The sequence below is a fragment of the Hydra vulgaris genome, chromosome 12, assembly GCF_038396675.1.
Source record: "Hydra vulgaris chromosome 12, alternate assembly HydraT2T_AEP".
Taxonomy (NCBI): domain Eukaryota; kingdom Metazoa; phylum Cnidaria; class Hydrozoa; order Anthoathecata; family Hydridae; genus Hydra; species Hydra vulgaris.
The window spans coordinates 1,166,022-1,193,682 of record NC_088931.1 but is presented as its reverse complement, the minus strand read 5'-3'; the positions used below and the strand labels follow the sequence as shown (position 1 = coordinate 1,193,682).

At 27.7% G+C, this 27,661-nt stretch overlaps 1 protein-coding gene across 1 annotated transcript in view; it reads left to right on the top strand.

The window, feature by feature from the left end:
* Positions 1–363: 363 nt before the first annotated feature.
* The window catches only part of LOC101236936 (phospholipid-transporting ATPase IB), a 93,860-nt gene continuing 66,562 nt past the window's right edge, over positions 364–27,661 (top strand). The window contains exons 1-14 of the mRNA XM_065811173.1: positions 364–633; positions 10,002–10,101; positions 14,734–14,833; positions 18,463–18,561; positions 18,710–18,755; positions 19,533–19,573; positions 19,877–19,950; positions 20,036–20,105; positions 20,255–20,308; positions 20,897–20,970; positions 22,510–22,580; positions 22,721–22,761; positions 24,832–24,958; positions 25,430–25,462. Coding sequence (XP_065667245.1) covers positions 585–633; positions 10,002–10,101; positions 14,734–14,833; positions 18,463–18,561; positions 18,710–18,755; positions 19,533–19,573; positions 19,877–19,950; positions 20,036–20,105; positions 20,255–20,308; positions 20,897–20,970; positions 22,510–22,580; positions 22,721–22,761; positions 24,832–24,958; positions 25,430–25,462 — 979 coding nt within the window. The 5' untranslated portion in view covers positions 364–584. The remainder of the gene's footprint in view (positions 634–10,001; positions 10,102–14,733; positions 14,834–18,462; positions 18,562–18,709; positions 18,756–19,532; positions 19,574–19,876; positions 19,951–20,035; positions 20,106–20,254; positions 20,309–20,896; positions 20,971–22,509; positions 22,581–22,720; positions 22,762–24,831; positions 24,959–25,429; positions 25,463–27,661) is intronic.

Here is a 27,661-nt window from a genome sequence, read left to right as displayed (position 1 = left end):
TTAAATTTTTAGGATTTTATTTTATTTCTTTTTTTTTCTATACTATCTGCAGTTGCAATTTTTATCCCTTATATTTTAAGTTTTAAATTATTTTAAATGGGGGGGGGGGGGGGTTCGTAACAGCAAAATGATATCTATTTATTAGTCTAACCATTTATTTTATTACTTTGCAAACTTGGATACGTAAATATTTTAAAACGACAACGACTTTTTGATTTTGATTTTGTTAATTTAAAAATCACTCCTGGTATCTTGCAAAGAAAAAAATACTAATTTTTTGTTCTGATATTTTTTTTTATTAAATTTGTTAAAGATTGAAATTATATTTTCCTTTATAAAGTATGTATTGTCGCTATTTTTTTCGTCGCTCGGTCCAGGCTTTTTGAAGCCCAGACTAACCCAAACTTAATTTGTTTATCTGTTTTTGTTAGATTTGTCGGAACTCAGTGTTTATAATGTTACCGTTACTGTATTTAGCGAATTTCTAGTAATGCAATAAATAGTTAAGGTTAAATAAAATAGTGTTAAAGCAATTAAATCTATGGCCTACAGTAAAAAGCGTGTAAACATTGCTTAAAGCTAATATGGAAAAATTAAATCTTAAACAATCTTTTGGTAGAATGGTTGGAAGAGGTAATATTTACTGTTCTTATTATGTTTTACTAATTATATAATAAACGATCAGATGCATTTAATGCTGGTGAATGTGTTGCTTAAAAATAAGTTAATAATCAAATCTTATTAATTAATTCTATTATAATTATATGGTAAATACTTATCCTAAAACATCACATATTTGCAAATAGTAATAGAATTATATGCAAAAATGCTATAAAACATTGCTCTCATAATAATTAATTACAAAAACAATAAAGTTATATGCAAAAGTACTTATAATAAAGATATAAACAGTGCAATTTTGCTTATAAATTTATTAATTTGGAAAAATGAGATATTTTAGCATGATTATTTTATTTATATAAAATTTAGTAAATATCATAATTAATAATAGAACTTAATTCAAAAAATATTCTTCGGAAAAATAGACATAAAAAATATATTTTAAACAGCTAAATTTATTAAAACAACTTAAGTTACTACATATTGAGTTTATATAAATAGTTATAATTAAATACATAGTTTAAACAAATTCTACTACTGAAATAAAATACACAAACTATATAAATATGATAATAAAGTATTTAGTTATTTCGAGTTGCACTAAACATGATTAAAACCTAAAAGTTTATTATTAGCAAATATCAAAATTGTAATTTTTAATCATTAAATAACCCTAATTTAAAATATTATATATGATTTTTTTTATTGTTTTAAAACCCAGATTTAGTGGTTTTATTGGTATATAAATGCATTTCCTCTAAAAACCTTAGACCCGATAAACATATTGGTTTAACAGAATATTATATATTGGCTTAACGGGAATGGAAAAAATGTTTTGCCAATTATAACTTATCTTTTTTTTTAAAAAGTATTTAAAAGACACGATGCCGTCAAAATACATATTGGATATGAATTGAAAGATAAAAAAATTGATTTAGGGTTAGGGTTTATATTGAATTAGTCTCTCCATAAAACAGCACCTGCATATAATAATATTTAAAAAAAATGCATATTATGTCTGCAAGAACAATTTGAGATAATTCTACATGCGAAAAAAGAACTTTTATTAAACAAAAAGTTAAAATTGATATCTAAATGCAGGCATGAAAATAAGTTCCTCTTAAAAAACTATAGAAATAAGTGAGCTCAAAAAACAGTTAAAAAAAGTATATTTTATAAAAAACCAAACGTAAACAATTCTAAAGAACTCTTTTTATAATAGTGTCAACATATTCCACAAATGTGTCAAGTATTACAGTAGTTAAGACATTTATGACTTCCTGTAATTTAACTATTGATATAAATTGAAGTTTTGATAATTTGATCATTCATTTCTGATGAGTCTTTTTAGATGAAATACAGTATAAAATGAAAAAAGTTTGATGATTAATTTTCTAATTTACATGCATACATACATCAATACATATATATATATATATATATATATATATATATATATATATATATATATATATATATATATATATATATATATATATATATATATATATACATTTCTCTTTCTCCTTTTGTATATATATATATATTTTATATGTGTGTGTGTGTGTGTGTGTATGTGTGTGTGTGTGTGTGTGTGTGAGTGTTTGTGCGTGTGTGTGTTTATGTGAGCGTGTGTGTGTGTGTGTATATATATATTTGAATTCTAAATTATATATGTATATATATATATATATATATATATATATATATATATATATATATATATATATATATATATATATATTTGAATTCTAAATTATATATATCCCTAAATCCACTAAGTTAGGCAAAGTAATATACGTATTTTTTTAGTACAGCATTTTAATTTATTAAGTTGATTTTAATAAATTGTGAAAAAAATTTAGGGAGAAAATTTAAATGCATTAATCTTAAATTTTTTTGACTTTTTTGTGTCATATTTAGGTTTTAAATAAAGTTATGTTTTATATTAAAACATACCTTTATTTTTGATTAAAAATATAAGTGTTTCAAATAAATTGTCAAGGAAATGCATGCGGTGATTTAAATGGAAATGAAGTTTTTTGTTTAATAGAGCGTTTGCTATAAAAATATTTTAAAAATATTCTCTTAGTTTTTATATGTTCTTATCTGATGCATTTGTAGTTATATGCATTTTATATTTTATTTTATAAATTTAAATGTGTTACATAATATTTAAGATATACTTATATACAGATTTGTTAATACTTAAAATTTTTCATATATTAATTTGTGTTGCTAAGGAGTCTTGTTAATCACCTGCTTTTGAATATTTTTATGGGTTCTTGTTTTCCATTTTCTTTTTCTTCAAATCTTTTTCACATAAGTTATTCAATGGTTCATTTATATATAATGTATTTTAAAATGCAAGAACATTATTAATTCATTATTTTATTTCCCATAATATTTTTTAAATATTAAAAACATTTTTTATTCTCAGTTTCAGTTGTTAGATAATATTGAATAGTTTTATTTAAACTATTTATTAATATTTAATTTTATCAAGTATTATATATATTTAAAAGTGATTGAAATTATTTCATTTTTTTTATATATATATAAATTTACAAATTAAATCAAATCATAAATAAATTCACAGTTTTATTTTATTGATGATCATTATGTTATAAGTACATAAATTGTTCATTTACCTTTAAATTTTTAATTTCATAGACTTTAATAAAAGTCTTCTTTATGTTACCTTTTATCTCTTTTATATTAGCTTTATTTATTGAAATGAATAACAGGGTCTTCATATATATTACTAATTGAAATTTTATTGTTTTTAACTTTGTAACTCTAAAACAAATGATCAACATAATAATGTTTACACACCAGAAATTTTTAAAATGTGATAATGGTGTCCTCTTCTAATGTTTAAAAATGCAACATTTAGTTGTACTTAAAACCATTACCAAAAATCCAACATACCCACTCTCAATACAAGAACTCTCTTAGCATCTTTTCATCAGTCTCATCCACACATTTCTTCCTGATCAGAAAAATAATTAGAAAGAAAAAAAAAAGAAAAGATTAGAAAAATCCTAAAGCAACTTTATTTTGAAAAAAAATACTTTCTACAAATTTTAGATTTATAGAAATTTTTTTTTCCAACCAAAAATAAATTAAGAAACATTTTTTTTAGATTTCAATACCTAAAAATAATCATAAATCTTTATAATCAATTAAATCTAAATATATCAAATTATAAATCTTTAAATAATAGCAAAATCATGGATCTTAGTTACAAAATCATGGATCTAAGTAACAATAACATGTTTCTAAATCATTGATGATTTTTACATTCATTTTTGTTATTTAACTCAATAATACATAGTTCTATGCAGAAATGCATCATGTATCTTTATTTATGTTTTAGTGGCCTTTATTTACAAATATCAAATAACAGTTTTTAAATGTAAAGTTATTTAAAAACTTCTGATTTAATTTTGTAATTTTATACTATAATGATATTGTAACATTACAATCTTAGTAAAGTTTATTTAATTTTTAAATTTTGTTACATTTTAATGTTTTGATAAATTTTATTATTTTTGTGTATTACTTTACACAAATATCATCCAATAATCTTTTACATTTGTCATGTACATTTTACAAAATTTTGTTTTTAATTTATCTTACTTTTTTTTTAGTATTTTTTTTCCTTTTACTGTTCTTCTTAATATTCAATGTTTGTAAACAATAAATTTTTTAATGTTTATGAGTAATAAAGTTTTGTTTTATAAGTAATTGGAAGAATTAACTTTTAAAAAATATACTTATATTTATCTGTGCGCAATGCCTTCTGTTATTGTCCCTCAAAAAAATTTAAAGGTTCCGGGTAAGAAATATATTTCTAAAATTTTTTAAAGTTTATTTATATTTTAAATACAAGTTTTAAGTTTATATATTGTTTTTTATATATCGTTTTTATATATAGTTTTATATATAGCTTGAATATAAGTTTTAAGTTTACATATAGTTTTAAAGTATATAGATATAAGTTATATATAAATTCATCAGACTTGCTTTCTCTTTGTGAAACTATTTAAATTTGGCTGTTCCTTCTTCAGATCCCAGTATTAATGGGTACCATCCTTTAATTCGCAAAGACTCTAATTATCACATTCTTGATTCACCTATTTGTCGAGATATTAGGTTTGAATCTCTTCACCATTCTTTTATGTGCTTCCGCTTAGCACCTCTATCACCTTTCACTTTGTTCTTTATCATTCTCCTTCTTAAGACTGCACTCTTTTAGATGTAATTTCTGATCGAAGTGACCTTTCTCTTTATCTCTCTGCTCAATATTGTTGTTATTGGCGACTTTAATACTTATCACACTGAACGGCATGGCTCTAACACCAGTGGCATTAAAACCTATAATTTCTGCATTTCTCAATCTCTTACAAAAATAATGTTATGACTTGCTTTCCAGACAACCCTAATCTTTTACCTTCATTTCTTGATTTGCTATTTTGTCTCTGACCCAACTTGTGTTCAGTTTCTCCTTTTTCTCCCTTTTCTTCTTCTAGGTGGTTTTGACCATGCAATGATCTCTATAAATATTTTTTCTTGTACTTCTTCTTTGGACTCAGCCTATCATCCCACTACTTACTACTACCTTAAAGCTGAATGGGATTCTTTTTTGTGATTTTCTTCATAATGGTCCTTAGGCTGGTGTCTTTTCTCTCTCAGCTGATAAGAGACTTGAGACTGTTCTTTTTTACCTCTCCTAAGGATAAGGCAGAACTATTTGCAAAGAACTTTTCTAATTCAACTCTTGAATTGTATGGCTATTCTCTTCCTTCTGTTTCAATTAATAGGTTAACCCATTGCTAGACATTCAAATCACTCCAGCTTCCATTGTTAAAGTCATATCTCAGTTATACTCATCTACAGCTTGTGGTCCAGACAGCAATCCTGTCATAGTCTTAAAAAGAGTTGAAGAGAGTGCTGGAGAACAAAATTGTTCTCCAGCACTCTCTTCAACTCTTTCTAAACTATTTAATAAGCGTTTGGTTAAGTCTTATTTTCCTGCCTGCTTTAAAATAGTATCTGTGGTTCCTATTTGCAAAAACTGCAGAGATAATTCTGACCCCTCCAGTTATCGTCCGATCAGTCTTCTTTTTATTATTAGCAAGGTCTTTGAGTTTTTGATTAACAAATTTCTTACAGCATATCTTAAGTCAAATAACTTACTGTCAGACAATCAATATGATTTTGGATTGTCTTGCTCTACTGCTGACTTGCCAACTGCTGTGGCTGAAAGATTTTATAGTGCATTAGATGGAGACGGCAAAGCTATGGTTATTGCTCTTCACATATCTAAAGCGTTTGGCATGCTTGTCTTCTCCATAAGCTTGTTTCGCATGGTGTCTGGGAAAGTTGTTTAGATTATTAAATCATTTCTTTCTAACCACTTTATTAAAGTCAAGGCTAACACTCTTCTTTATTTCCAGTAACTTCTGGGGTGCCTCAAGGTTTTATACTTAATCCTGTTGTGTTTCTTATCTAAATTAATGATCTTCCTGACAACTTTTTGTCTAAATTAACTCTATTTGCTGATGACTCAATTTTTAGAGCAAAGATGTGGTTTAACTGAAGGTTGCAAACTATCATAAGTTTAAGTCTAAATAGGACAAGAAGTAGTAATTCTTTAGATTTAAAGAAAATAGAGACATGAAAATAACTTTAAAAAAATGCAGAGGTTTATGGTTGACACTTTAAGCATAATAGAGGAAACTTCAGCAAATGCTATCGTTAAATTACTAATGTTAGTAATATATGAGGCCAGTATTAAAACATAGATACCATTATCAGCCTGTAAAATCAGAAGGATTTCATGATGGCATAAGAGTGGTGTAGTTGATGCCAGGTTGGCACAAGAGTGGTGTAGTTGATGCCAGGTTGGCACAAGAGTGCTGTTCTTAGTTGACGCCAGGTTGGCAAAATTTTGGTTATGATTATTTTTATTTTGTTACAAAAGGTTTAATGATTAATTGGTCATAAAGAATTTAAAAAAAAAGAGTTTTAGACGACATTTTAAATAATGTAGCAATTAAAATTTGTGTAAGTATATAGCAAAATTATTGATTAATAGTTTTCTTAGTTTCGAAGTTGTTTTTTCACAAAATAAATTTCATAGTTTATTTATTACATTTTCATTGGTTTTTTAGGTGGATATTATAAAAAGCGATCAGAAATACAAGTTTATTTAATGAGGCAATAAAAAATAATTAGTAGATACAAATTAATAAAATTAATAGATTCTTAGCGTAACACTGCATTTCTTATCTTGGATGGCTTTAATAAAAACTTTAAACTTGTTTTAAATTTAAAGAAAGTGTAATGTGTTTTTTAATTAATATGATTTTTAAACTTTTGAAAATTTTAAAGCTTTTGAAAATTTTGAACAAAAAAGTGTTAAAACAACAGATGTTTGAAAAGTAAGTTTTATTATTTTTGTTGAATGAATTAATGACCTTGCTATGCTAATTATGAATGAATATAGTTGAGAAAAAATGAATAAATGAACTGAAAAAAAATTGAATTATTTTTTTAAAATAAAACTTGTCTAACTTGAAAAAAATTACAATAAATAAATTATTAATTCATATTAAACGATAACACTTCTTCTTTTTTTTAAATTTTATTAAGAAACTGGTATATTTAGTCTCAGTACATTAGCCTCAAAATCTTAAGAAATTTTTAGTACTTTTCAATAAGAAACTTTTATTAAAGTTCGAGGAACATTTCCTAATTTTTCACCTACATATTGCATCAACATAACATAAAGTTAGAAAATAATTTGTTATATATGTTTATATATTATAAACATATATAAAAATTATTTATTATGTATGTTTAAATGAGTATTTAATTTGCACATGCAATCAAATGGGATCTTATTTGAATGCGTGTGCATGTGACAGAATTCCATTGGATTACAAATGAAATATAAAACAAACTTAAGAAACTCTTAAGAAACTTTTAGATGCTCTTGCTTCTTGTTTTTGAGTTGTGTTTTTCTTTCATTTCCTATTGCTGCACACACATTCCCCGTAAAATCTACATTTCCTGATAAATGGACACTGACTCCTTCTAGCAAAATATGATCTGTGTTGAGCATCCACTATCCACAATAGCTTTCACGGTTCTATCATCAACCTTCATTTGATTGACAACAAGTACACCTAATTCATGGCTTCTTGAGAGCAAGTTTGTGTGCACCACTTGCTCTCCTGACTGCTTCCCTGCTGTTTGGTAGAATTTGTTGCCACATGCCCAATTTTATTGCATTTGAAACATTGAACATTTTTCTTGGGTGCTGCGCAATTCTGTATGATTATCTTTTTCCGGATATTTCCGGAACTCTGGATATTTTTTTTAACTTTTAGTTTTTCTGGATATCCAAAACATTTTCCATAAATACAAGTTTAGGTATATATTTTTATAATATATTTATTTTTTAAGCTTTTTCACTCATCAATCATAAAAAAATTATGAAAAGTTTGAAAAAAAAAGTTAAAACAACTCAGCTAAAAGCAAAATTAAAAGGAAAATAAGGGAAAATATATTTTGGATTTTTTGTGGGAATTTTATTCCAGCAATTTTCAGGATTTTTAAAATATGACCTGGATCATCTATGTAGCACACCATGGATTTAGATAACTTTCTTCTCACAATGTTTTGGAGCACTTAGGGATAGTCACAGAAAAAGGATGAGACTTAATTGAATAACAAGTAACATAAACAGGCACTGCTCTAAAGAGACCCTAACTCTTTAGAGCAGTGCCTGTTTATAGTAACGATGATGTGATAATGGTTGAAGGTTGGCTGCAAGAGTAAAAAGAATAAAATTCAAGAAAAATTGGAAGTAAGAGTTAATCCTAGAGGATTTAGGATAGATGACTCTTCGATTACATCACCATTCATAAATATAGGAAGATCTAAATTATTGCGATAACAATTGGCTAAAATTATTGGGTTTTATTTAAATTAAAGTTCGCCAGCCACTGTGAGCCCCATGCTATAGCAGAAGTGAGATCCTTTTCAAGCTCAATTGCCAAGCAATCAGAGTGTTGACTTATCAAGATGAAAATAAATGGTAGTATCATCAGCAAACAATGCCACCTATATATTCCAGAATATCTGGAAGATATCTGGAGTATAGGGCCAAGGATAGAAAATTGAGAAACCCCTGAAGTTACAGGATATGAAGAAGATTGCTGTCCATTGAGGACAACTTTTATACTACGATTGGAAAGGAAGGATTCAATAATCTTATAGATGTTACCTGATACATCATAAGAAGAAAGCTTATGGAGAAGAGCACCATGCTCTTCTCCATAAGCTTTCTCTTCTCTATACTCAATACACTGTTTAATAGCCCAAGCAATTGCCTCATTACTATTAATAAACCCTAAGCCATAACAAAGGGCTCCAAATGTGGTCTTGGCAATGCACACCAAAAAAACGAACAGGGACACCATCCATGCGCAACATGGCACTGTTAATGCTTTGATATTTTTCAGCTGTTGATGGAATCAGCCTCTCTGAGAGCTACCACAGAGTTCTGACTACCAGCCGGCCTCAGAACCATAAAACTGAGTTTTAGGGCTGTATTGGTTTTGCCATGATATGCATTCAACATCCTAAACTGGAAAAATGTATTATAAGTACATCTGCGCCAGCATAATAGATGAAGAAGGGGTGTGCAGCTGGTCAACAGATAGAATCTGTTTACCCCTTAAATCTTTGCCTAGGAGGCCTTCTACAAAGCAGTAGCTCGATGCGTTTAACATCTGCCCAAGATAAGTATTTTTATCAAGACACCATCTCCAACCTTTACTCAACCAAGAGACCCAAGGGAGGGGGTGTTAAATGTTTTAAAAATAATTACTAATTAAAAACTGTTAGAAAACTATAAAAATGTCATAGCAAAAAATAATGCATCGTAGTTATAGCTTCTAACAATTTCTATTTTGATGGAAAACAATTACATTCCAAGTCATAAATTTTTTTTTTTAACTTGAGAATCCAGGTCTATGGAATCTTGAGTTCCAGAAAAAAAGAGTGACATTAGACAGAAATCATACCTATAGGGGTATGTACCATAGGGTGAGGGATATCTCCACATAACTTTTTTTGTCCCTTCCCCATCTTTATTTATCCGTTTCCAAAATGTCCTAATCAGCTGTATACTTGTGCCTGTACTAATCCCGCTAAGTTGTAAATAACTTATTTTGTTTTATAACAACCTAGTGATTTAAACTCAATATCTTCACGTTTTTGTTTTAGTAGATGCACTTTTGTTACTATAACTTATTTTTTGTAAAAGACAAGTTTAAAATTTGTTATAAAAATTATCTTTGTAGAGTCATATGGCACATTATCTGAAGATGAAGAAAACCACAAAGCTCGTGTCATTTACCTAAATCAAATACAACCACATAAGTATTGCAGTAACAAAATAAGGTATGCCTTTTTAAAAACAAATATTAAGAAATAAGATGTCAAAATAGTCTAATAACAATGGAAATAAAAGCACTAATAAAACTCAAAGTGGAAAACAACAAAAGTTTATTACCTATGCAATTTTTAACTCTTATTAGGCAATTTTTGATTATCTTGATCTACTTTAGGTCTTTTCTAATTATCTTTCTAATTAAATTTATTTTCTAATTATCTTTCACTGCTTAAGGTCTTCTCTTATTATCTTTCACTTCTGATTTATTAAACCATTTACACAATGAATTCGATAGTTAGCATCTGTTTAGGTTGCCTTTCTTTGTTGTGCTTGCCTTTTTCTTACTTCTAATACCATTCTCTACCTCTATAAATCTCTTTTTATCTTTATGTATGAAACAGTATTTTATACTTTCTAACAGTATGAAATACAGTTGTCATATCTGTCATACAAAGTTGTCATGTTTAGACTGCTTAAATAGAATTCTCTTTTGTGTTTTTCTGACAATTTATGTCCTCTGTCACTTTCTTGCTTTATTAAATTTCTTTGTTATCTGTTGACTCTCACTTTAGTGGTTGCTTGCAGCTTTGTTGAGCATAAAAATGTTAAGAAAAAAAAAAGAAAAAAGTGCGAGAAAATTATTCTTTTATAATCAGTTATGTTTAGTTAATCAGTTAAGATTTAGAAACTATTTAACTTATATTTTTAAATACTGAAAACAGTTTTCTGTTTCAATGTTTCAAACAATTATCTGCTTTCAGTATTTAACTTTTATTTTTAAATACTGAAAACAGTTTTCTGTTTCAATTTTTCAAACAGTTATCTGCTTTCAGTATTTAAAAATATAAGTTAAATAGTTTTAATTTTATTTTTTTCTAACATTTTTTTTTTAATAGTTGCTATTGTTTTATTGCAAATATTAAAGTAATAGACTTTTAGTGCTATTCAAAGTTTTCATTACAAGAATTTTTTACAATTTTTAAAAATGCCAATTTATAAAAACAGAATATTTTACAAAAATGTTCTGTTATATAGTTCCAAAATCAGCATGTTTAACATATTTAAAGGTCTGAAAGCTATTTGTCTTTTTAATCTGCTTCTGGTACAATCACATAAAGATTTACCATGGTTAGTTGCAAAAAAACTCCATTGTTTTTATTATACCAATATAATTTTGTGCACACATAGGTTTACTAATAAATACACAACCATCTAAAAAATACTCAATTTTTTTTATTTTAGTTTTAATTTTAGAAAAAATTTTATCTGCAAAAAGTAGTATTACAAAGAAATAATTTTTTTTATAAAAAACAATTTAAATTTATTATATAATCATATAAAATTAATGTAACACCATGTTAGTTGATAATATAAAAATAACACCATGTTAGTTGATCACTTCTGAGTAGGGCATGGAATTATTACTGTTTTTCATAATTACCGGTAATGGTAAAACCCCGGTTTTTGCCATTTTTATTACTGGTAAAACCTGTAATTTAAAGTTTTTTCAAAGGAATAAAAAAAGGCTTGAAATGCAGCAAACCGACTTATAATTAACACAGATTTATATCACATAAAGTTAATCTCATATTAAGCTCAAAACAATTCATCCACTTTCAGATATTACAGTTAAATATCACAAAAAAAGAGCTTAAACAGTTTAAATAAACTCAAATTCTATAGATTGACTGATATAACATTTAACACAGTTGTTAGGCATTCAATACAGAAATTACTGCTGATTGCTGAGCTTTTTTCAACAGAAAATAAGCTCGTAAAATGCATAAGGTATCAAGAGTATTATCATTCAAGCTTGATCTGAGTTTTGTAACGAAAAGACCACTGGCTGAGAAAGAACATTCAGCTTCAACACTAGTTACTGGTATACCCATCAATGCATTATACAGCATTTCTAAGTTGTTTGTGCGAGTTATTGTCAGCTCAAAAACAGCTATTTCTTTCAACAGTGATTTGGAATTGGTGCCCACTCTCATCCTCTTTGAACTAGAGGGACACTTCAGAGCATCTTTGATAGACTGTTCCAATTGTTTTGCCAAGGAAGATTGTCCTTCATCAATATTGGGTATTTCTTGACATTCTTCTTCCCATTTATCTTCATCTTCGTAGCTCTCCTCAAACAGACGACAGAATAATTTGGCAGCAGTATTTGCAAGGGCATTTCTTTTCATTTGTGGAGTGTCAAAGACATCCGTACTTTGCCCTTGCTTGTCCAAGGCCTCTGAATCGTTTAAATAAATCAATAGGTTTATTATATCAGGATTTCTTCTTTCCTTTATTCTTTTGACTAACATTTCTAATAACTCTTTGCTGAAAGTTGAATTCTATATGCTCAATTTAAGGCAAATAAACTTCAGAATCTGATCACTTGAAATCAATGTTGCATCTCGTCTACATAAAGCTTCTGTTCCCACTTTTACTGGTTCTAGGGCTGCAATCAATTCTTCAAGTGTGTTAAATTCTTCATCGGAGAAGTTTATTTCACTAGAAATTTCAATCAAGGACATCTTGATAGGCTTCTTTAGCTTAACAAATCGAGACATCATGTCCACCAAACTGTTCCACCTAGTTTTTGAGTCAAGTATAAGTGATAATTCTTTTTTAAACTCAGCTATTGATATTTAACTGTGCTTTTGAAGAATATCATCATTTTTGACAGGGGACTTGCGAAACAGGCGTACACAACATCTTACTTTTGAAATAATGTGTCTCAGATCTTGACGGACTTCAGGGGGTTGATCATCTTCAATTACTACCTGAAAGTGTCAGTAATTAAGATGATTTTTTAAATAAAAATAATCTTATTTAGATGCTTTATACTTTTGAATAATTATATATAATATAATCCAACACCTTCTTCATCTTCGTAATCGCTGTCATCAGAGATGGAAATATCATCAAGTGCAAAATTTTCTTCTTCATCGATATCAGGAATGACTTCTTGGACCAGAGTTGTTTTGTATAAAACATCACAGACTGCTAAGTGGATGCCATGTGCCAAGTACAATCGATGGGTTGGTAAAATAGCTTTTCCAAATTTTTTCATTACAGCAGCTCCATCAGTTGTAGCTGCCACAATATCAGAGTCCAGACAAATTCCAAAATTCTTTTAGCTTTTCTCTAACAATGGTCACAACTTTATCCGCTGGCATTGAGTCAAAAATTCTTACCATTCCTAAATTCCAATGCCGATTCTTGACATAAACATTGATATTAATAAACCTTTTGTTACGAGATGATGTGTATTCATCAAGAGTAATGCTAAAACAAATTTTGTCTTTCTTCTTTTTTTCAAACTGCTTTTTATAAATGTCTTTAACCTCAAGACAGTGCTTCATAATAATTTCTTTTATTGATTTTGCATCTTTTGGCAAGTGGTATCCTTGAGCTCCCAATGCCGCTCTTAAAGGTTGACTTTTTGCCAGTACTCGAATTAGTAATCCATCAATGGTGACTAACTCGGACAAGACAACTGCCAAGGAATCTTTTTGGGTCATGAAGAAGTGATCAATTTTTCCAACTTTTTGTTCAACTTTGGCTGATACTTGTTTCATAGCATCGGCCTCGATATGATGCATTAATTTGAGATGAGATCTCATACCACTGGTAGATCCACCTTTGCACTTGATTTCTTTGCTACAAGTTTTGGACTTCGCCAGCTGCTGTGTAAGAAGTGCTTCCATACCTCGGAATTATTGTTTCCTTCAACGAAGGTCATCTTCTTGTTTATTGCTTTTTCATCAAAGAACTGCTTTCACTCACTGTGTTGCGTCTTTTAGGAGTTGCCAAATTAAAATGATAGCAAAATACCAAATTATTTAATTAACAAAATATCATTTTTAAAACCGCGGTAATAGATTGAGAAAAAACCGGTAATGGTAATTTTTGGGAATAAAAATTACCGGTAAAAACTGGTTTCTCATTACTGGTTTCCACGCCCTACTTCTGAGATAATTGAATTTTTTCAATTATCTTAAAATCCAACTTTTTTTTTACATAAAAAGTGTTTTGAAAGTGGGTTTTTTTTATTGTTTTGTTAATTTGTCTTGTTCTGTTAATTTATTTTTCCTTTATATCCTTTGATACTAATTCTAGGGATCATCATTCTATTAAAAAGTAAAAATTATTATAATTATAACTATAAACTTGAGAGGAGAAAAAAAAAAAGAGAGAAAACGAGAAAGAAAAATGAAAAAAGCCGTATCCTTTTATTTTAATAGCCCTCTGTCTTAATTTTTTGTTATTATGATGGTTAAGTCCAGTATTATGATGGTTAAGTTTAGTATTATGATGGTTAAGTATGATATTATGTCAGTTAAGTACAATAATATGACAGTTAAGAATGTTATTATGACAGTTAAAAACTTTATGACAGTTAAGTACGCTAATATGACAGTTGAGTACACTATTATGACAGTTAAGTACACTTTTATGACAGTCAAGTATGGTTATTATGACAGTTAAGTGCGCTATTATTCTGTTAACATTAAATAGCAGTTAAAATTTATATTGCCTCTAGAATTATAAGTTGCAGAAATTAATTTATATATTATACTATATATGATATTAGTTTAGTATTAGTTTTGTTGTTTTATAATTATGTTTGTTTTATTTTGTTATAGCACTGCCAAATACAATCTTGTAACGTTTCTACCAAAATTTTTACTGGAACAGTTTAGTCGTTATGCAAATGTATTTTTTCTGCTTATTGCATTACTTCAGGTAATTTTTTTGTTTATTGTGTTATTACTTCAGGTAATGAATGTAGTAGTGGTGTAGTGATAGAGCACTTCTTCATAAAGTAAAATTTTAAGTTCAATCCCTATCATGTCCCTGTCAGTACCGCACTCAACTTGTTTCTCTTCATAGTTTTTTTTATCAAGGTTCATGTTTTTGAGTTAAAAAGTTGTAGCTACAATGAATTAAAAAACTACTCTCCTCAACTGTGTATTATTATATGAGTCAGGAAATCATGAACATAGAAAAGATTTCCAAAGCATTAAAGTGCCGGGGAAAAAAATTAGACAAAGTTTTTTAGAGCATGTAAAGACACAGATACAGTAAAAGAATGTGACTGTTAAATGATGAGTCAATCTAGAATATGTTTTGGTTGAGATAATACCTTGTTTGAACAGCAACCATTAGAACATCCAGCCCAAATATGACAACAACATTCCATACAGGGACGAATAAGAGATTTGTTGAGGTAGAGAATGAAATCTGGACTAAGTTAATAGCAAGCATGATAAAGAGAAGCATAGCAGATGCTAACTTTGCAATCAATTGTATATATGGTTTCAATGAGGGGTCAGTAGTGAATGAAAAATCCAAGAATAACTGGGTTGTTAGAGTTAAAATTCACAAGCCACTGCAAGCCCCAATTAAAAAATAGATATAATTTGGATAACATTAGAATAAACATGAGGTTGAGCTTGACCATCAGACTGGTCAACCCTAACCACAGATGACAGACAGCTATCCAAAGCTTTGTCTATGTCATCTTGTAAAATCAAAAAGTCTTCATAAGATTTGATGATGCCAATGATTTTGCTATCATCTGCATATAATTTGATGTGATACGCAATGTTGTTTGGAAGATTTTTGATAAAAAGGGCAAATAATAATGGTCCTAGAATAGATCTCCACTTGAAACAAGTACCCAATTTGATATATGTCTTTTCATGACTACATGTTGTTTGCAATCTGAAAGCCACGCTTCGATCCAGTTCAACAATGCACCACATATACTAATTATATAATTCAACAATGCACCACATATACAGAGTGCCCTCAGTTTGTGTAGCAAGCATTGATGAGGAACTTTATCAAATGCTTTGGAAAAGTCTGTATAAATAATGCCGGCATTGTAACCTAGGTGAATGGCCTGTGTCATGATGTCACGTGTCTCCAAGAGATTAGTTGTGCAGCCTCATTTGCATAGGAAGCCATGCTGGGCTTTTGAAAGTAATTTATTAGCAACACGATGAGGCAACTCGATTGTGAATAATTCCTTCTAGGATTTTGCAGGCGATTAAGATTAGAGATACTGCCCTGTAGTTCAAAGTGCCAATTTTGCTTTCTTTTTTAAAAATCGACATTATATTTGATTTTCTCCATAGTTCTGGAACTTCTCCGGTCTGATTGATTTCTTGAAAATAAGCACTATTAAGGGGCAAAAGCAGCTGCACAATTTTTCAAGATGTGTGGATGAACACCGTCGTAGCCCATTGGTTTGATTTCAACTAGACCTTTAAGCCGTGTTTCAACCTCTTTGATGGCTATTTTGCTTTCAAGAAGAATACATTTGGATTCTGTTGTTGTCAAATTAAGGCATAAGTCCTTTAGGTTCAACATCGAATACCAACCAAAAAAAGTTGTTCAATATTTTGCATATGGCAGTGTTTTCAGATGTAGTAGATTTGTCTGGCATTTTGAGGTGCCTGATAAAGTCTTAAATGTGTGCACACGTGCTTGTTTTGCATGTGTGCATGAAGAAGCTTTGGGTTGGTTTTTGATTCTCTATGGTCAATATGGCCGACTTCACTACTTTAGCCACATTTTTGGATGCAGCCAAATATGCCTTACGAAGTGCCAGATGAGTACGTCTACCAATTAAATTATTAGTTCAAGAGTTACTTTAGCCACATTTTTGGATGCAGCCAAATGTGCCTTACGAAGTGCCAGATGAGTACGTCTACCATTTAAATTATTAGTTCAAGAGTTGGCAATATGATGTGTGATTAGCCATAAGTGGGGAAAGTTGCCAACTTTGTCAAATGCCCTTCTGCAAGGCATGCTTGAAACTTCTTGAAAAGTCTTGAGACCCTTCATCAATCACGTGACCAGCAGTTGCCACACTACTCCCAATGTTGATAGGCTCATACCACGTGTGGCTAAAATTAAAATCTCCATGAGGAGCATAGCTGAATAATTTTCTATCATTTGTGCATTTTTAGCTGTGGCAATAGATGCCATGACTTTGGCAAGGAGTAAGTTGTCGTGATCATGAGGCCAGTAGATGCAGTCTAGCAAGAACGATTTACCTCCATACTTTATTATTCTCCACACTTGTTCTATTGAGTTTGAATTCAGTTGGTTGATCCTGACTTCTGATGTCATCATGTCATCATTCGTGTAGATGGCAACTCTGCCTTCTCTGCCATTTCTATCAACATGATGCAACTGGTAGCCACTGACGATTGTATCTGGTGTTTTCTTGAACCATGTTTTGACAAAAAACATGGTGTGCAACTAGTTTTCTATTGGGATAGCTGCTAGTCTTACTGTTAACTTGTCTATTTTGCGCTGTTTAGAGAGCATAGGTTGTTTTAACCAAAACCATAAATGAGTGGGTGTTAAAACTGTTGTGTTTCTTTTTTGCACTTTTTTGTGACAGTCTTGATATTTAGCTGATCTGGCTTAGATCTGAATTTTGGAGGTCGTGGTTGACGCGCTGGTTGATCTAGTATCAGTGACGTTGTTGGCTGTAGTGATAGTAGCGCTGACGATGGGTTGTTTAGCAGCTGCGATAGCCGTTTGTGGTGAGGTGAAGATGTACCTAGAGATTCATAACAGCGTCTTTGTCATTGTTCATTATGGATGAGGCAAGACCAATGACAATTACATTTGACTCTTTTTCTTTTCTAGATTTGTTATCGGCGGTGACAACTTGAATAAGTTAATTATGTTGTTTTGGCTTTTTGGAGTTTTGCCTTCAAGTTTGACTTGGGAGTTGGTACTTCGCCTTCTAGCGATTTGATTTGTTTGACTAGTTGCCTTTCTTATTCAATACCATCTAGAATTAGGTTTTTAAAAGCCCATTGTAGCACTGTTTCAATCATCTTTCCTACTAGGGGCTTGTAACTCTTCTTTAAAGTGTTGCTGTCGCTGATTAGTTCTGTTGCTTGCTTTGCTGCTTTGCGTGCAACTTCTTTAAAGTTGGTTCCTAAAGCCATATTTGCTTATTAATCAACAAAAACGTTGTCTAGTAAGATTTAAATAGCTTTAAGTTTAACTAGTTTTTTGGAAAGTTTATACTCAATGGGGAGATTTAATAACATAAACGTTATAATATTTAATATGTATTGTAGATAATAATAATAATAATAATAATAAAGATATTAAAAATAATATATTTATAATTAACAAACTTAATTACTGGTTTAAAGTTTTAAAAAAATATTGCGTCATTAAGCTATTAACAAAGGCCTATACAATATTATATATATAATATTATAATATTTAAAAACTATTTATTTTATTTTTTATGTACTTTTTTGTCTCCTAGATTTTTATCTGGGAGATAAAATGTTTTCAAGAACAATTCTTAAAACTTTTTTTTTTGTTTGTAGCAAATTCCAAATGTATCACCAACAGGAAGATACACTACTGCAGTTCCTTTGTTATTTGTGTTAACATGCTCTGCTGTAAAGGAGATAGTAGAAGATTTGGTAACTTATTTTAGATATTTTTAAAATATTTTTTTAAAATAGTATTTTTTGTATTATTTAATTATTTGTATATTATTGTAATTTATATTATTTTATGTTTGTATAATTTAATTATTTTATAATAAGACTTATTAAAATGTAACTTTAGAAACGTCACAGGGCAGATGATCAGACCAATAACAGAATTGTTAAAGGTATTATAATTTTTTATCAGAAACTTTATTTGCACTAATTTTTTTAATACTTTTTACAAAATATCGAAGTGTGTTTTCCAAAAGTATGTTTTATATAATAATATCAAATAAATATTCAGCTATCAAATGTATGCAAGTTAGTTAAAACTTTACTAATGGCAATGGCTGCAAAGTTCAATCAATATAGCTGTGTTATTGAAGCTGTGCAAGTAGGTATAGCTTTGTACATTCTGCATAATATGCTTTACTAATGGAAATGGTTGTGTTTAAGAATGAATGAATGGTTGTGTATATGAATGAATGAATGGTTGTTTATATGAATTTGAATATATGAAGTTGAATGAATAATTATATGAAGTTGAATGAATAATTATATGAAGTTGAATGAATGATTGTGTAACACAATTCGACATTCATTCATTCGACAAGGAAATCCAGGGCTTTGGAACTCTGGACTAAAAAACAATAGGTTCCAAATCATTAAATCTCATTAATTTTTTTCTTATTATAGATCATAGGTCACTCAACATTTTTAGAACTACTTTATTCCAGAGACAAGAAAAAATAGAAGTTTAAAGCTGGAGTTCATCTAGTGCATCTAAAAATGCTGTCTTTATATTATTGATTTTCCAGAAAATGCCTAGTAATTATATAAAAATGGGCAGCCCCTAATGTCTAGTTATAAAATATTAGTTTCAATGGTTTCACTAAAATCAACTTTAAAGTTCTTTATTTAAAGATTTTTTTCTTATTTTTTGTAAACATTGTTTCATTTAGTTATTCGAAACAATCATCTAATTGATGTTCAATGGACTGAGGTAACTTCACACAGAAAATGTTTGTTATTATCAAATAATTTCTATTTTAATAATTTTCTTTGTTATATTTATTTAAATATTTCCAATAAATAGATATTAGTTGGTGATAATTATTTTAATATTTTCAATAAATAGATATTAGTTGGTGATAATTATTTTAATATTTTCAATAAATAGATATTAGTTGGTGATAATTTTTTTAATATTTCCAATAAATAGATATTAGTTTGTGATAATTATCTTAATATTTCCAATAAATAGATATTAGTTGGTGATAATTATTTTAATATTTCCAATAAATAGATACTAGTTGGTGATATTGTCAAAGTAGTGAATGGAAGTTTCTTTCCTGCTGATCTTATTCTGTTAACTTCAAGGTTTAATTTTTTATGTTCAAAGTAAACTGAATAATGCAGACCTGTTTAAAATGCAAATTAAAATTTTATAAAATCATTTTTTTAGTGAACCTATGGGAATGTGTTACATTGAAACTGCAAATTTAGATGGTGAAACAAATCTAAAGATTAAAACAGTTACTGGGCATCTATTATTTGTTTTGTTTGTTTTTTTATATTCTTTACTAAATTCTGTTTTTAGATATTATAATATAATATATATTATAATATCTAAAAACAGATATTATGCAGAAAATTTTTAGTTATTCTTTTTTTGTTTTGGTAGGCATTGCCAATTACAAGTGAAAGTACAACTGTGGAACAAGCTAGTGAATTATTTGTATGATTTTTTTAAATTATTGTTTGTTAATTTTTGAGTTTTATTTCTATAGTTTTCATTTTGGCCTTACTTAGTATTTTATTTTATTAATTAGTAAATTTTGTAATAGTATCAACAAACATATATAAAGAATATGATAAAAATAACAATTAATAACAGCAATTTTAGATTTAAAAGTTTTTACTTCTAGGTTTAAAATTAAATAGCTTGTAAAGCTAAAAATTATGGTTTTATTATTTTTTTTAAAGTTAATAACGTGCTCCAAAAAGACCTATCGGTTTTACCAAAGAGCAACACGGAGGAGCATTTAACCAAGAAGTTCACATCTCCTTCCTTACCAATGTCACTTATTGGGCTAGGGCCTTTTTTTTCCAACTTAATTTTTCTTTGTGAGAACTATTTTTTTTAAAAGTGGTTCGCATATTTTTTCTATTGCAGAAAAACATCAAATTCCTGAAGTAGTCTTCTATTTTCTGTAAATCATTATTTCCAAACTTGTTTATTTGATGTTTAAGGACAACAAATGAAATAGGATCATTAATATTATTCTATAAATTTCTTATAATTTTTTTTTTTAATTAATTATAGGGCCGATTGGAGTGTGAAGGACCAAACAATAGACTTTATGAATTTGTTGGAAATATAGTTTTAGACAATAAAAAGTAAGAATTTTGTATTTATTTTTAAACAAAGTTATTTTGATATATGCACAGTGAAACTGGCATCACAATCTTGTTCATTTTTAAAAATTTCAAAAATAACAGCAACAAAAAAAAAAAAAATAGAAAATCCAACTTTTTATTTTTTGAAACACATTAATCAACATCTTTGCTAAGAAGTTATAAAAAAAGTGAGGGTTTAGCTATGTATGACGCATCATTGATGACATCATACTGAAATACTTGAAACCTAAACTATTTGCTAAGGTTTCAGTGCATACTTTTACTAAGGGTTTTGAGTTTAGGCTGGTAGTATCTATGTATAAAAGACATTTATTACTATATGAAGGACATTTTAAACTGCAAAAAAGTTATTTTTTACTCTATTACTCTCATTTTAAAAACTTCAATATTAATGTCTAAACTATTTCTGCATAGCTAAATCTTGTTTATATATTTGTTGGAAAATGGTATCTGTGGTTCCTATTTTTAAAATATTTGGAGATGGATCTGATGCCTTTAACTATTGTTTTTTTTTAATTAATATTATCATTAAATTTTTAATTACATTTCATATCTCAACTTGAGTTCAACAACTTCTGACAATCAGATTTTGATTCTCTTGTTCTACTGTTGACTTGGTAACCATCATATTCCCTTTATAAAAAACCTCTTTAAGTTGCTTACCTGTCTTTGTACCAAATTCTGATGTTGTTTCTCATTTAGACAAGGTCTGAAAATGTAAATATAGTTAGATCTAACTGCCAAGCTTAAATCCCGCTGTTGGTTGTCTTTCTCTTTTTCTACAAATTTTACCATGGTTGCTGCTTAAGCGAGGATCTTTTGTTTTCTCTACCAAAACATAATCTACTATAACTGTCTCATACTCAAAAAAACATTTTATTCATTGTGTTTTTTCTCAAACATTAAAGCTCCAAATCTGTACAATTTACTCTCTAATTTACTTTCTAACTCCAAACTTAAATAGAGGTTGCTTGCAGCTATGTTGAAAGTAACCAACTCAGTGAGCATTCTATTTTTTATACATTTTTCTTTTACCTGTTTTGGAAGCAATCAAATCCTTTACAATATTAGCATTTGCTAACGCCTTTTAATTGTGTTTGTTTCTACTTTTTTTTTACTTCTGTTTCTACAAATTTTATCTTGGTTGCTCCCTAATGAGGTTGTTCCAACCTGCCACTTACCAAAAGTAAAAAGTGTTCCACTTGCCAAGTTTTTTTTGTGTCACATTTAAGTTTACTGTAATTATCATTTATTTGTCAATACAATAGTTTTAAAGTCTTCTTTTTTCATGCTCTTTGCTTTTTTGTCAGCTTTTCTTTAATCATTTCCAAGTAACGTCTTGAAAAAATTATTGGCTACAGCCTGGGAGTGTACATAAAAAAAGATTGTTTGTTTTTAAATTCTAATACTTTGCTTGTAAAAAAAATTTTATATGAAAATTTTTAACCTGAAAAAATTATGTTGAACTTAAGTTAAATTTATGTTTAACTTGCTTTAATTTAAAAAAATATTTATTAGAGCCGTCCCCCTTTCTGGTGATCAAGTTCTATTAAGAGGTGCTCAACTTAGGAACACACAATGGGTGTTTGGTATGTTTTTCATATTCTCTTTGTTTAAAAAAATCCTTTTGTATAAAAATATTATTCTTTAAAAATATCCCCTTTGTTTGAAAATATCATTTTTAAATAATACATAATTTATGAAAATAATTTTTGTTTTTTGTATTTAGGTTTAGTTGTTTACACAGGGCACGAATCTAAGTTATTACAAGTGAGTTTTTGGAGACAATATAATAAGACATTTTTAAAAAAACTTTTAATGTAATTTTTTACAAAATTTTTAAGTGAAGGATTTAATAAAATAGCATTTAGCAGGTTATAGATTTAAAACCTGGTACCTTTATTAACTTATATCACTGCAACTTTGCAGTGTTGTAAATTGATATTGCAGTGATACCTTATTGAAGACAAATTTGTTGAAACAATGTTTGTAATAAACAAAAGTAATATTGAAGAACTTCAATGAGCCATCAAATGTTTGAAACTATTTAGTAAAATTTATTCAAATGTTTTAAAATCTTTTCAAATATTTAAAAATCTGTTCAAATATTTAACTGATGTGCTAAAGCATTTCAAATGTTTTAGATCAAAATATTAAATAAGAAAATTTGCCGTTACTAATATGCATATATACTTTTCTTAGTATGCACTCTGTATATATATTTAACTATAGATAAAAGGTTTAATTAAAAAGCTAGATGGAAAAAAGACTTTAATAAACAACAAATTATAAAATTGACTTCCATTAAAACCAAAATAGAAAACTTTTTAATTAAAAAATAAACTTTTTTGATAAATAAGTTTAACAATAAACTTATAAATAAGTTTAACAATAAAGATAAATAAGTTTAACAATAAACTTATTTATCAAGAAGCAAAAATAAATTTTTGCTTCTTGATAAATAAGTATTTTATTAATGACTGAGATAAAATGGTCTTGTGTGTAGTAAAACCTTCTGCACATACAAATATTTGTATGTACAGAAGGATGTGTATTTAGTATTAGTATTTAGTTATTTAGTTAGAATTTTATTAATTAAATAAATTTTTTTGCCTTATTTGAGCAGCAAACGTAGTAGTATTTGATACAACATCTAACATCCAACAGCAGAATGCTAGACTGTTAAAATAGCATTATTTTTATTTTTTCAACATCTTCACTTCCAATAAGACTGCAAGCAACCACTATTAGATTTGGAAGTTACTGGAATAGAAAAGATAAAATTCATGTGGCAAGATAATGATTGACAGACGATTTAAAAATTGCAAATTATATGAATCAGGAAAACAAGATGAAGGAAGCAAGTTCCAAAGGACTGATGTTTGAGGAAAAAAGGTGGATAAGAATTTTTGGAACACTTAGGAACAGTCACAGAAAAAGGATGAGACTTAATTGAATGGGAAATAACCAAGAATAAGTTTAGTAGATAGCACAAGAGATGCTAGCTCTTTAGAGCAGTGCTCATTATAGTATTTATAGAAAAGAGAAAGGGAGGGAACATTATGACGATGTGACAATGGTTGGAGGTTAGCTGCAAGAGCAGGTCCAACTATTTTTACAATGCGTTTGTGCACCTAGCCTAAAAAACAAAGGGCATCATTGGAAGATTCGCCACTGATATGGTAGCAGTATTCCATACAAGGACAGATTTGAGATTTATAGAGATATAAAATAAAATTCTGAGTAAGAAAGTGGTGAGCAATAAAGAGATGTAACCTTAGCAGATGGTAATTTTGCAATCGATTTGGTATATGGTTTTCAAGAAAGATTGGAAGTAAGAGTTAATCCTAAAAGATGAAGGGTAGATGACTCATTGAGAACATTACCGTTCATAAATATAGAAAGAGCTAACCATTATTGCGATAACGGTTAGCTTAAAAATTATTAAGAGTTTTATGCTAAGAGAATAGCAAATATATTGGTTATTTAAAATCTTAAAATATTTCTAACAATATATAAGAAAAAAATTGTGTAAGAAACAACAAATTGTGTAAATGAAATAAGAACATCTTTTAACCTCTATGGTTGTATAGTACCATACAATAAAATAGAAAATTTAAAAAGCAATTAACAATGTAACAATTACGATATTTCTCAAGAGAGTTTAGCAATAACAAGTTATTCATAATTGTTATAACATTAAATTTCTTTTAAAATTTGTAAAACTTTTATAAGTTGTTCGTTCAATTTTCATAAAATTTTTTTGACTTTCATATTATTTTGTTCTGAATTTTCTAATCTAATCTCAAACTGTTTCAAATTTGTTTTAAATATTTATAGAATGCCACTGCTGCACCAATTAAACGATCAAATGTTGATAGAAAAACAAACATTCAAATATTGTTCTTGTTTGGATTATTATTAGTTTTAGCACTTTTCAGTGCAATAGGAAATAAAAAATGGACAGGTATTTAAAATTTTTGTATGACATAGTAAATATTTTATTTGTGTGACTCAGCAAGGATCTTATTTTATAAAAATCATTGCTTACTTCAAACTATATTTTTCAACTAAGTATAAATAAAATGTAGACATCTGGATTCTCAAGATTTTTTTCATTACTAGGGACCGCAAAATGGTCTCATTATGATACTAGGGACCACAAATTGGGCTAATACAGCAAAAATACGTTTTTGAATTGCTTCCTTTCGATCAAATCCACTATTTAAACTTTCCATTACAGTTTCACTTGCTTTTATTTTTTGCTTGAACCCCTATATATATGTAACATCATTATATACCTACACTATAGCATCAATTTGTACCACTACATCATTGATAAATAGTTTTATTTTTAATTTATTATTATAGTTTATAAAAGTAACCTATTGTTATTATAGATTATAAAAGTAACCAATTTTTTTATAATTTAATATAGATGATCATCATGATTGGTATCTTGGATTTGATTGTAAGTGTTTTTATTAGATGTCATCAACAAAAAGTTTAGTTTGCAATTAGAGAAAACAAATTTTTTCTAATTGCAAACTAGAAAAGGTAAACTTCAATGAACACCAAAGGGTACTAACAAGGGGTGAGGGTGGGATGGGGGTGACGTGATTTAATTAAATCACCTCACCTTGTGATGTGAGACTGTTGTCTAAGTTAGGAAAACATAAAAGACTAGAGAGATTTCCAAAGCATCAATGTTCAAGGAAAAAAGAGTTTTTTGAAATTAAAATTTTTTTTTCAACATGATGAAACTGCTACTGTATGCAACTTTGCAACAGTATGCAACAACTGTATGAAATAGTTAATGTATGCAACTTTGCATACATTATTTATTTCATACAGTGTAAGATTTAGTTTTAGTTGATAGAACAAGAAGTTAAAGCTCCTTCAAAAAATGACCATAGTAATATTTGTAAAAAAAGAGAAAGAGATCTAACTTTGCAAAAATGGGAAAACTAGTCCAGCTATATTTAGAATGCATTTTTGGATCTAAATGAGAAAGTTTATCATTAGAAGAACTAGCTCTAAGCTGACAACATCATTCTATACAAGAATAAATAAGGTCATAAAATGAAGATCATAAACTTAGATTTTAAAATAAGTAAAAAACCAGAAATCAGGAAAAAAATATATATAAAAAGAGGCAGCTTTAGTTAATTTTGCAATGGATTGTATAATTTCAATGAGAGGTCAGTAATAAAAACAAATCCAAAAAAATATTATTTCAAATTATTTAATACAAAAAATTATTATTTAATTCTATAAATTTAACTCATAAATGGAAAAAATTCTTTTATTTAAAAAAACATTAATAAAAAAACTTTTTAACCAAATTGTAATAAGTCTTTATTCTAATAAAATACTTGAAAATTTCTTTTGAGGTTTTATTCAAAACATATATTTTATTATCTCAAGATTTTTTCCATAATTTGCTATAAAAAACAAAGTAGAAATTGTATTTACAATCGTATCATTTTGCAATTCAATTTTATAGTTGAAATTAAGTTTTTTAAAAATGTCATTAAAAGATTCAAGATTTTTTAATAATATTTTTAAATAAGAAAAAAATTCAAGTAAATAATTTATTAAAACAGTACTGTTAAACCTATTATAATATATTATATATATAATATGCATTTTGTAGTGTATGGGATATTTTTATTTAATATACATTTTGTAGTGTATGGGATATTTTTATTAAAAAAATAATTATACTTGTAAAATATATTTAGATGTTTTAAAGTTGTTTTTGTCCTCTTCCAAAAAAATATTAAATTGTTTTTTAGAATTTTATTAAGTTAATTTTTTATTTAATGTTACAAACTAAATCACACAATTCTTTATTTAAACATTTAATTTATAGTTATATCGAGATGTCACATTTTCTTGTGGTAAAGAAATTTATTATAATTTTATAATAATAATTTTATAATATTATAATTATTTAATATGATGATTTAATATAATATAATTATTTATGATTATTTGGTATAATATAATTATTTAATATAATATATTATTATTTATCATATAATTTTATAATACTATGATTATTTATTTTAATTTAAACATTTAATTTAGAAATTAGAAATTTCAAGTCTGTTAATAAACATCTTTTATTATTTTACAATTTTATTAGCTCTTAAAAATAAAGTTTTTCATTAAAGATTATCTGCAACATCTGTTAGTAGTTTTCAGCAGACTCTTCCTTATAAATTGACCATATAAATTGACCATATAAATTGACCATATAAATTGACCATATAAATTGACCATATAAATTGACCATATAAATTGACCATATAAATTGACCATATAAATTGACCATATAAATTGACCGTATAAATTGACCATATAAATTGACCATATAAATTGACCATATAAATTGACCATATAAATTGACCATATATATTGACCATATAAATTGACCATATAAATTGACCATATAAATTGACCATATAAATTGACCGTATAAATTGACCATATAAATTGACCATATAAATTGACCATATAAATTGACCATATAAATTGACCATATATATTGACCATATAAATTGACCATATAAATTGACCATATAAATTGACAAGCAACATCTGATAGTTTTACTTATTTAAATTAAATTTAAAAAATGATATGGTTAAGAAGAGACTTTATTAG